Source organism: Muscardinus avellanarius (genome assembly GCF_963383645.1).
Source record: "Muscardinus avellanarius genome assembly, chromosome: 5".
Lineage (NCBI taxonomy): Eukaryota > Metazoa > Chordata > Mammalia > Rodentia > Gliridae > Muscardinus > Muscardinus avellanarius.
The window spans coordinates 14,562,315-14,574,533 of NC_137790.1; the positions used below are offsets into that span (position 1 = coordinate 14,562,315).

Below are 12,219 nucleotides of genomic sequence, written 5' to 3' on the forward strand. Positions count from 1 at the left end.
AGATGTATAACTACGATGCATCAATAAAACCCCCACAATTGTATAAAATACTTCATCAACATGTAGGGAAGGCAATTATGTGTAGTGAGGTAAATAACATTGTAGCTCATTTTATGAGCGAGTTTGTTCACTTGTGAAAATTTCTTTAGAAGGATATTGATCATATATATTACATATGATCTGACTATATATAAAATTTATATGTATACTTTAAGTATACATATATCATACATTAAGCATAGCAACAATAAATTCCTAAACATTTTGTAAATAAATACATCAGTACAGATATATAGAGAAAATTTAATGGTTGTTATTTTTTAGGAATGAGTATATTAAAGAGGCACCACCTGCCTAAAAAATAAGTTACTGGACCATTGCCTTGGTAATGCTGATAAGAACAGACCAATACAAAATCTGTTTAAAGACCAGGAATGGAGAAGGGGGCAGAGTTTCATTATCGGGCTCTCCAGCATGCCCTATGCATGCTTTTTTCTTCTATTTCCTTTCTATTTTCTACCGATTTTGTAATAAAGAATTGTTAAAGCTGCAAAAAAAAAAAAAGAAAGAAAAAGACATAGGATATATTGTCTTCATTGTCTAGGAGCATCTGTGCTCTGCCTTTCACATTTTCTATACATTTCATAGTCCTCAGCAAAATTGTAAATACATGTAATTATTTTTATTCCCTTTGGGAAGTTGCAGAAACTGTGGTTTGCACAGGTTGAGGACGTACTTTGTGGTTATATAATTCATAAATATCTCACCCAGGACATTAGTCACTCTCTTTTCCAGAATAAGCTGCTTCTAATCTAGCACAGAGCCTTTGGAACTTAAAAGAGACACTGCACCAGTTCTCAGTCTATCGCCTCTCTGTCTAAACTTCAGCAGTATATGCTCTGTAATAATAGATGAAATTTCTTTGAGCATTTCTCCTAGTATATGTGCACAATGCTGAGGTTTCTGGGCAGAAGATATGCATGAACACTGTAGGCGATATTGGTTCCCCTGTGGGTTTTTACTTTTCTGAAGTGCTGGAGACAAGTGGAGGGTGTTTTAAAAGAGGGTGTGAAGAATTCTGCTGAATCCTATCTCATCTTTGGGTCCAGAAAGAGCGGTAAGCTCTACGATGTTAGAGTTTCTGTCTTGCAACAGCCTTTATTTTTCCTCTTTAGGCAAAAATAGCCTTGAATACTTGTCATCGAGAAGTCTCTGTGGGTTTACCCAATACCCATACATACAATAGATGCTTTTGACTCTCTGTCCATCTCACCCTCCATAGTGTGTCTGTGGCCCAGCCTCTCACACCCTCCACATGCCCACACCACTGCTTGATGAAAGCTTATCCACCAGTGTGCTCCTAAAGGCTGCTCCTGCTGATTCAATGTCTAGAGAACAATGTTTGTGTGTTTGGGAATTTCATTATTAGCTTTATTACTGCATAGCTTATGCAAAACTACAAGTATTTAATATATATAAAATATACAAGTAATATATAAATATATTTATATATTAATGTGTAGATTTATAAATATATAATTTTATATATATTTTCTCAGTATGAAAAATATATACATCCATAAATCCATTCTGGTAATCAAGATATAAGCATACTCATCACTTGCAAATGTTTTCTCATGTTCTACCATCTTATTCTAGAGGTAAAACCTTTAATGTGATAGATATTCTTTTTAAGTACACAGTACAGTATTAGTATATTCTTTTTAAGTACACAGTACAGTATTAGTATGATACTACCAATTTTTAAGTGCACAATAGAGTATTGCCAACCACAGCACAATGATTTCCCAATCCATTCAGTGAGTCCACTGTTCCTTTTAAGATACTCTTACCATGAAAATTTCCCCACAGCCCTAGCGTCCATACCGAGTTCCTTCATATATTATAGTTTCTATTTTCCGTAGTATAATAAAGTTAATAGTCCTGATTAACTTGCTGTGTAGCCAATGCCTCCTGATTGGACACAGTCTGATCCAAAGTCTTTTAGTTTTAGGAGTCAGTTGTATACATATGATAGTTGAACCATTGGTAGCATACAAACTTACTAGTGCAAAGTGAGAAATAAATATTCAGGGTTATAAAAGTCCAAAATTTTGTCCAAAAAATTTAATGAGATTCAAGAAATAATAATGAATAAAAGAGGAGTCATGCACTTGAAATTTGCTTATTCAAGAAACAATGGGTAAAAGTGATTTAATAATAAAAGTAGGATGAATAACAAGCCCCAATAAAGACCAACTCCAACTAATGTCAAGATTTTAAGACTCAAAAATACTATAAGTAAATATCATTATTGAAATATTGACTTAGATCAGGAGGTGAGACAAAGGAAGATAAAATACTAGTTTATTAAATCAACAATATTTACACATAGAAGATATTGTATAAATATCATTTTTTTCAGTTCTAGTTATTGAATACATGAGCATTCTTCTTCTGACCTATAATTCTAGCTATATTTTATTTTTATTTTGAAACAGTCTTGCTAGGTTGATGAGATTCTTACTACTGTAATCCTTCTGTGTCAGCCTTCCAAGTAATGGAATTACAGGTACCACTATGCCCAGCTTTAAATATTTTTTGTTGTTGTACATATTCAAATGTATTCTTTTAGTAGTGTTAAAATACACAATGGAAAATTATTATAATTGTCACCCTTTTAAACTTATTTTTATTATAGCACATTTACATATAATATTTGGAATCATTGTTGTATATTTATGCATACTCAGAAGATAACTTGTATCTAACATAATGCTAAAGATTTTTCCTTCAATTGAAATTTTTTCATCATAGATCAAAATTTCTTATTAAATCATTTGTTTTACTTTTATGAAAGTATTAATTATTGGTTGATTAGATTTAGTGGAAGCATTTATATGCCAAAGAAAATTAGAGTAGATGAGTAATCTCACAAATTACTTGTGTTGCAGAATTGATCTTAATTATATTCATTAAAAATAACTTATGTAACTAACAACTTTTTCATGCTAAATTGAAACTTGGAAAACTTTGTGCCCTAAATTATAAGTGATAAATCTTCTTAGATAATTGACCCATCAAAAGTTAACAAAAACTACGGCATCCAAGAAGGAAAAGACTGCTTTGGATAAGCTTTCCTTCAGTCAGAAGCTGAATATCTCAGAAAGTGGATGTAGCATGTTGAAATTCTCAATTCTTTGGCTGAAATATTAAAAAAAACATAGAGTGATTTTGATGTGGAAAACAAAGTACAAGAAAAAGAACAAGATGATTCTACTACTAGTGCTACTGTTGCTACTGCTTTTGTTGATAATAATACTATTGACCATTAATAGAAAGTATTATTTTATAGATGGTTTCAAGTTCCCCCGCCCCAAATAAAAAACTGGCAAGAAAGCACATATTCATGGATCCAACACTCAGGAGATATGTTCTGTATTGTTATAATCATAAAATAAAATCACAGAAAATAAAATTATAGTTGTATAAGCTTCAGTGTTTAAAAATGTACCCTATATTATATCTGAAGCCTCGTGAAACTTTTGGGGAGGCAGTAAGTAATAAATTACTAACAAAATGTGTGTACAGAGAATAAGCTCACTTTAGGCACATGATTGTAAAACGAGAGAGCAGAGTACATGTGAGATATGACATGTACTCTGTATACGCATTCCTGTATGTATATAAAAGTCCTGGAGGACTAGATGGCAACCATACTTTAGAAAACCTTCAAACCCCTGAACTGAAACCTTCCCTTCTGACACATGTGTCACAATTCCAGAAACTCCTGTGGAGGTTGTGGTTATGGCTCCAGCTGTGAAGATGGCTCTGGCTATGGATACAACTCTGGTTATAGATACGGCTCTGGCTGTGGATATGGCTTTGGCCGCAGATATGACTCTTGCTGTTGTGGCTACTGACCATCTTGCTACAGAAAATGCTATTCCTCATGCTGATAATCACTGCTACAATTCATTACTTGACCTTGAAATGACCAATCTAAGAGCAAGTTCATCTGAAATATCCCATACCCACTAATATCCAAGCAAAGACAAGACAAGAGTATTGCCTGCTTGGCACCTAAATTTACATGACCACATCAGTATTTTTTTTTTTTTTTGGAAGTAGACTCAGAGTTTCATCACATCCCTGAAGATAGGTGACATTTTGCTGAATATTCAAATGTGAATTCAACTTTTTCTTTGTAGTTATTTCATAGGTATAGAAGGACTGTGCAATTGGAATGTACTGAATGGCCACTAATTTTCAAAAGCAAAATAAAGCAAAATGACAAAAAGATAATAAAAGAAAACAATAATTAAAATACACAAAGAAACAAATATACACACATACATACATACATACAATCATGAACCAATCAGCATGTACAAGACCAGAAAATAATTCTTAATAATAAATGAAGAGCCAAACATGGTGGTGTATGCTTATAATCCCATTATTTGGGAGGCCGAGACAGGAGGATCGCAGGTTAGAAGCCAGGCTCAGCTATTTAGTGAGCCCTGTTTCAAAATAAAGAATAAAAAATAAGGCTGGGCTTGTAGCTCAGAGGTAGAATGCCTCTGGGTTCAATCTCTAGCACCACAAAACAAAACAAAAAATGATTGTCTTCATGGAGGTGGTCAATATTGTGGACAATGATAAATATTCTCACCCTATGCCAGTTTGCCTTTCTTTGTGTTTCTTCTTGAGTTACAGCCAACTTAGAGAGAAGAAAAGCTGGGTTATTTAAATCCTTCTTCTATTTTTTGTTGCTTGACATGCTGTTTCCTAGAGTGCCCTGGAACTCAAGCTGGTTGTAACGCTTCTCAACTTTCCTGCTCACCAGCGTAAGTTAAGATGAAATGGGAAGTACTGGCCATATGCGTTTTGCCCAAACAAAATACATTGATGCACACAGTGTGACAGCTGAAGTGAATTCTAAATGAGAAGCTCTGGCAGCAGGGTTCTAGGTTTGATCAAAACTTTGAAACTTGTTGAATGGGATCTACTTTGGATAGATTCTATCTACATATCAAATAGCTGGCAGGTGCCAATTTCTGTCAGTCATCTGGATCACACGTCTTCCTAAGAGTTCTACTTACAGAGTATGTAAACAAATACCCTTGGGAGAAAAAATCACTGTGGGTTTCTGTTTATTTCACTGCTCTTGAAAATGGCCTCCTATTCCCCAATGTAAATAAAACTTGCTGATTCAGCCCATTTTTTAACTGGTTATGGAAGTCATAGATTCAAAGGGAAAGTGAGCCTCACTTCCAACCATATCTCCATCCTAAATCCTCCTCTTCATAATCTTCTGTGTGGCTTTCTCAATAACATTTTGGCAGGTGGATCCAGGCTATTTGGTGGGTTCTGGCTGAGGCAGTGAGACCAATTAGTTCAGATCCCTTGAGTTCTCATGACAGCAAGCTCCACTGTGAGCCCTTCAGGATGGCTCCTGCCTCAGCTCTCTGCTCACAAGCTTAGAAATGAAACACTTTTCTACTACAGCTCACTGTGTAGCCTTTGATTTGGTTAAGATCAGACTACCTTTTCTCTCTGCGGAATTCCCCTGCCAAATTTGTATTTCTTTCTCTCCCTGATTTCTCCTCTTCCCTGTGATTATTTGCCACCACTGTTGCTACCAGCTCATCTTCACTGTATTCTTTTTAGTTCTCTGTTCAAAACACCAGCTTTTTTGACCCCTGTTTCTTTGACTGTCTAGTACTGAATTTCTGTGAATTCTCTCCTCATCCCCTTTGCTGGGAAGTAGTATTTCCTTTGTTTTAACTCTGAGTCATAGTGCTATTAGAAGGTATAGATTTTCTTTAATCTTCCATCTTTGTCCCTGAAGGTTTCTCTTTTAATAAGCTTCTATAAGTTATAAAGAAATTGACCATAGTTAATGTACTTAATTTATTGAGATCAAACATAGATTTAAACCTATGAAATCATCTCTATGGTCATGGTCATAAACATAAACATCACTATTCATAGTGTCCTCATGTTGTTTTTCTCTCCTAGGGGTAGAAACAACTTGACAGATACATTTTTTCACATAATTTTAAGTGTACAATATGTTATTAGTGTTACTCAGATTTTATTGCTGTGATAAAAGCCAAAGAAAAGAATGTATTTACTTTGGCTCATGGTTTCAGAGCCAAATTTTAGTTAATTGTTGACTAGTTTTGAGGCAGAAGGGCAGCATGGCAGACACAAATGTTTGCCTCATGGTGGCCATGAAAGAGAGGGGGAGAGAGAGAGAGAGAGAGAGAGAGAGAGAGAGAGAGAGAGAGAGAGAGAGAGAGAGAGAGAGAAGAGAGAGGGATAAAGCTATGGATGATAATATTTTCCCAAGGGCATACCTCAAGGGTCCATTCTCTTTCTTTCAATTAAGCCCTACCATCCATAGCCTCCACCAACTCCAGTAGTCTATCCAGCCATCAATGCATTAAATTTTCAAAGTATTAATTGAGTACACTACTCATAATTTTTTCCTCTTTGAGAATTTTCTCATAGCCTAGAATACTATATAGATTCTGGATAACTTAGTTTTTGTTACAGTTTTAGAAGTAATTTTTATATTAAGCTCTCTCCAGTTAATGTACTCTATTGTTTGTGTCTCCAGATTGGATACAAATTGTGTAGAGATCTTAAGTTTAAGTGCCATTTGTGTATATATTAAAATTGAACTCATGGTAGCATATAAATTTTACTAGTTTGTAAATTAAGGAGCATAGGAAGAAGATAAAGTATACACATAAAATCGCAATTACAGGAACATTTTGAAAAAGTCAATGAAAGAGAGATTATGAACTAGAAACCTGTTTATACAAAAACTATGGGTTGAGATGATGCCAAGTTAAAACTGTAAGTTTCATTTTTTCTTAATATTTTCCTTACCTTTCACATATTAGGGAAACCATCTGATTTCTTATTTTTCATGACTGACTAATCTCACTTAGCATAATGCCCTCCATTATCATCCATTTTCCTGTAAATGATGTAATTGTGTATTTCTTTATGGCTGAGTAAAATTCCATTGTGTACATATCCCACAGTTTTGTAATCCATTCATCTGTTGATAGACATCTTGGCTGGTTCCATAGTTTGTCGATGGTGAATTGTGCAGCTATGAATATTTTTCCTCAGACAATAGTTCCATCAAAAGTTTAACAGAAACACTTTTTCACTAAAGATGAAAAAAGGTTACAACCTTCCTAGAAATGCTTGGGATGGACAAGCATCCTTAAGAGCAAAGGGCAGTGTTTTAGGAAGTAAATGGAACATGTTAAAATATTTTGTCCCAAACCAATGAGAACTATTTTAGAATGACAATGTAAATAAAGTATTTGAAAAGGAACAAATGAAACTAAAAATAAGAGTAAGAAAAGAATAGAAAAAGAGGAATATGGGGATGAGAAGAAAATAGTAGTAGTAATAAGTATAACATGTTAAGTCAGAAATCTACAAGACTTTGGGAGAGTTGAAGATAAACGATATTTAAAAAGAAAACATATTTTGGTGTTACATTGTGTATATAGAATGCAATTATGAAGAATAATGTGGCTGCATAAGCTTAGGTGTTTAGCAAATATATTTTTATTTTCTATTAAGGCTTCTAAAAATTCCTAAGAAGTAACAAGTAAATTATGAATGCCTAACAAAATGATTGTGCACAGAATGAGTTCATTTAGGAACATGGTTTTAAAATGAGAGAGCAGAGCCCATGTGAGGTATGACACATCCATCTTGTAGGTATATAAAGGTCCTAGAGGACTAGATGACATTCTCACTTCAAAAAATCCTCCTACCCTTCAGCTGAAACCTCATCTTCTGCCACCATGTGCTGCCACTACGGAAACTCCTGTGGAGGCTGTGAATACGGCTCTGGCTGTGGCTGTGGCTCAGGCTGTGGCTATGGCTGTGGCTCTGGCTATGGATATGGCTGTGGTTATGGCTCAGGATGTGGCTATGGCTGTGGATATGGCTCTCGCTATGGCTGTGGCTCTGGCTCTGGATATGGCTGTGGCTATGGCTCTGGATGTGGCTATGGCTCTGGATGTGGCTGTGGCTATGGCTCTGGATGTGGCTATGGCTGTGGATATGGCTCTCGTTATGGCTGTGGATATGGCTGTGGATACAGCTCTGGCTGCTGTGGCTACAGACCATCTTGTTACAGAAGATGCTATTCCTCTTGCTGCTAATCTTCACCACAATTCATCTTTTGCCCTTGAAGTGACCACTCACACATGAAGCAAAATTTGAAATCTTCCCAATCATTAAATTTGGACCAACATTAAAATCAATTTTTGACACCTGACTTATCATCAAAGGAGCCTCTGCAGTTGATGGAACTTAACAGTCTATCATATTAATAAAGATAAAAGATTTTATTTTGCTCATTTTTCAAATGTAAATTCTTATAGCATTTTCTTTGTCTCTGTGTAGCAGTTGTCTATAGAAGAGCAGCAGGGCTGTCTATTGATATACTGAGATGGCAAAATAGCAATTTATTAATAAAACAATTTGCCAAAGATTTTGTGTTTTTATATCGATTTCAATCACCATTTATTTCAAGTTTTGTTGGCCTCTGGGAAAGCTGGTTGACCACAGTTTAATATACAACTGTTTTATTGATCCAATCCAAAAATTATATCTTAAATATTTCTTAATTCCTTGTCTGTAAATTTTTACTTACACCTGCATGTAAATATAAATACCACATATAAAACATCATATCTTTCATGAATAAAGGATTGGGATGAGAAGAGTAATGAAAAAGGGAATTTAGTCAATAAGTTAATGCCCTAGTATAAAAGTAATGAATTTGATACTGGACTTGAGTTGTATTAGTGAAAATACAATACAATTAATTTAAAGTTAACAATTTTTGGCTCATGAGAAATCTTCCAGTGCTTTAATATATTCTCTGCCACTGTAACAGAATGCTGCAGACCGAACAACTTATAAGCCATAGAACTTTATTTGGCTGATAGTTTGGAGGCTTGAAAATCAAAGAGAAGCCAATGTTTCCTAACACGGTGGAAGGACAAGGGAGTATGTGATGAACAAATTTGCTAAACATCCCTTTTTTCAGCTGTTAACTTGTATAGATTCTTTAATATTCATCTCTTCATTTAAATACTAATGCTCTTATTTATTAATTTATATAGAATACTTGATGATATTTTATCCCAAGAGTAAATAGCAAACAGAACCCAGTTTCTAATGTCAGAATTCTATTTGTAATCAGGAAGAAAATAGTACTTACCAATGATTATAGTCTTATGTATTATTGCAGAAAAAGCATAAATGTGCATGGAGTAAAATATAAACATCTGTGTTTTTTTTTATCAAGAACCTCTTCTTATCATAACTAATCTGTTGCCACAATAATGGCATTCATTTCTGAGGGCAAAGCTTTTACGATCCAGTCACCTTGAAAATGTCCCACCAATGGCTTTATTCTCATGTGCTTATCTGTTTTATGAAGAGCCTATTCCCATGATAACTAACCTTTTGCCACAAATACCTCATTCCTGAGGACAGAGTTTTCATGACCCAGTCACCTTGTAAAGTCTCACCTATTAGTACTGTTATAATGGCAATTAAATTTGATCATATAATTTAGCAGGGGCATTCAAGCTATAATATGGAGTAGGCAGATAAGGTTATTATAACTGCTTGAGAAAATCACAAATGACCATGACTCCCTTCTTCCTTTTCCTTATTCTTTCATTTTGACTTTCACACTTCTGTTTTCAGAGTAGTTTGCTGACTACCATCAATATCATGCTTGTGTTTCAGGCTGGAAAAACAGAGGAAGGCCAAAGGACAAAGAGCATGAGAACATTTTCAGGCTGTCCTTTGGTTTGGGAAGTGCAACCTTTCTTAGAGGACTTTGACTATCTCATTTTGACCACTACTGTGATATGTGGGCACTTAACTGAAGATAGGAAAAGAAAAAAAGTCTGTGGACATGGGTTGTGGACAGGGGTTGTGTAGTGTGTACTAATATTCCATAGATTTAGGATATCAAAGGGAAAGGAAAAAAGCCTGAAGAAGCAAAAACTTAAGTAGACCTATGTCCAACAGTAACTTTTGTTTGGGCAGGTATACAAGTGATATCATGACATACATTTCTCTCTTTTTTTTTTTTTTTTTGCGGGTCTGGGGATGGAACCCAGGGGCATTCGACCTCTGAGTTACACCCCCTGCTCTATTTTTTATTCTTTATTTTGAAACTGGGTCTCACTGAGTTGCAGAGCCTCACTAAGTAGCTGAGGCTGTCTGCGAACTGCGATCCTCTGGGTCTCAGCCTCCGGAACGTTGGGATTACAAGCGTGTGTCACCACGCCAGGCTTACATTTCTCTTTAAGTGAATCTTAACATACATTTCCCCTTCTTCATTTAGAGTTCCTCCTATGACCCATTTTCTCCCTAGCTTATGTAAATTAGGGAGAGCATCCAATTTCTTATTTTTTGTGACTGACTAATCTCACTTAGCATAATGTCCCCCAGCTCCCTGTAAATGGCATAATTGTGTTTTGCTTTATGGCTGAGTAAAATTCCATTGTGTACATATCCCACAGTTTTTTAATCCATTCATCTATTGATGGACATCTTGGCTGGTTCCATAGTTTGGCAATGGTGAATTGTGCAGCTATGAACATAGATATGCATGTATTAGTTTGATAGTTTGGTTTACTTTCTTTTGGGTAGATACCCAGAAGTAGTATTGCTGGAACATATGGTAAGTTTGTTCTCATTCTTCTGAGAATCTTCCATATAGTTTTACAAAGTGGTTGCACTAATTTGCAATCCCACCAACACTGTATTAGAGTTCCCACTTCTCCACATCCTTGCCAGCTTTTGTTATTGTTTGTGTTTTGAATGATTGCCATTCTAGTTGGAGTTAGGTGAAATCTCAGAGTAGTTTTTATTTGCATCTGTCTGATTGCTAATGATGTTGAGCATTTTTTCATGCATGAATCTTTTTCAATAAGACCCCAAAGCTCAGGAAATAAAAACAAAAATCAGATTAAAAAGTGTCTTTGCAGCAAAGAAAACCATCAATAAACTAAATAGAGTTTTATGAGAAAATATCTTCATCAGCTACTCCTTTCATAGAGGATTAATATCTATAATATCTAAAGAACTTAAAAATAAACACTAATAAAACAAATAAACCAATCAAAAATGAGAAATGAATCTATATAGACATGTCTTAAAAGAAGATATACAAATGGCCAGCAAATCTATGCAAAAACATTTAACACCATTAATAATTGGAGAGATGCAAATCAAAATGAAACCAAAATGTCATCTAACTCCAGTTATAATGGTAATTATCAAGAATACATGCAATAATAAATGTTGGAAGAATGTGGGTAAATACAATCACTTATATACTGTTGCTGGAATTTCAAATTAGTACAGCTGCTATGGAGATAAATATGGAGATTCTTTTAAAAATTTGGAACTGAGCCATTATATGACCCAGCCATACCACTCTTGGGGATCTTCCCAAAGTGTTTGAAGCCAGGTTACTACAGGGATATATACATTTCCATGCTTATAGCAGCATAATTCATGATAGCCAAACTATGGATCAACCTAGGTGTCCATCACCAGATGGATGGACTATGAAATTATGGTATATACACACAATGAAATTGTATTCAATCTATACATCTAGAAAATGGACTTAATTTATTGATGCACATTGTTATTTTTACTTTGATATATAGCGATCCTACAAGTAAATAATAACTAAAGATGAAGTCTAGATAACCTGAGTGAGAATAATATGGCCTGGTAAACTAACAAAAATCATTCAGAATTTTACTGTAGGGGCAGGAGAAAGAAGAGTATTATGTTTGAGGAGAGCTTTGGTGTATCTTACCTGCAGATTAAATCAGTACTTCTAGATTTCTGAGGAAAATGGATCTTAGAGTGAGAGCTGAACTAGTTCGGTAGTATAGGCCTTGAAAAACTCATATCTTAGTGAAGTAATGATGGTTTATGTCAGTTCTTGGAGAGACTGTTGGAAGCTTAGCGATCATGAGATGTAATATGGTGATAGCAATTCCATCACCTTCTGAAACAGGCATCTCAATCTAGCACCTATTCAAAAACAGGTGAGCTGGTTATTTGCACAGAAAATAGGCATTATGGTATAATAACTTTCTACGTTTTAGTGTTGTTACTTTGGTT

At 34.9% G+C, this 12,219-nt stretch overlaps 1 protein-coding gene across 1 annotated transcript; it reads left to right on the forward strand.

Annotated features, from left to right (window-relative positions):
- Nucleotides 1-7,844: 7,844 nt before the first annotated feature.
- LOC308263146 (uncharacterized protein) lies at nt 7,845-8,207 on the forward strand (the record flags this gene model as incomplete). Its single annotated transcript, XM_080696009.1, has 1 exon — nt 7,845-8,207. The coding sequence occupies one exon, from the start codon at nt 7,845-7,847 to the stop codon at nt 8,205-8,207; it is 363 nt and encodes a 120-aa protein (XP_080552135.1).
- Between the last annotated feature and the right edge of the window lie 4,012 nt (nt 8,208-12,219).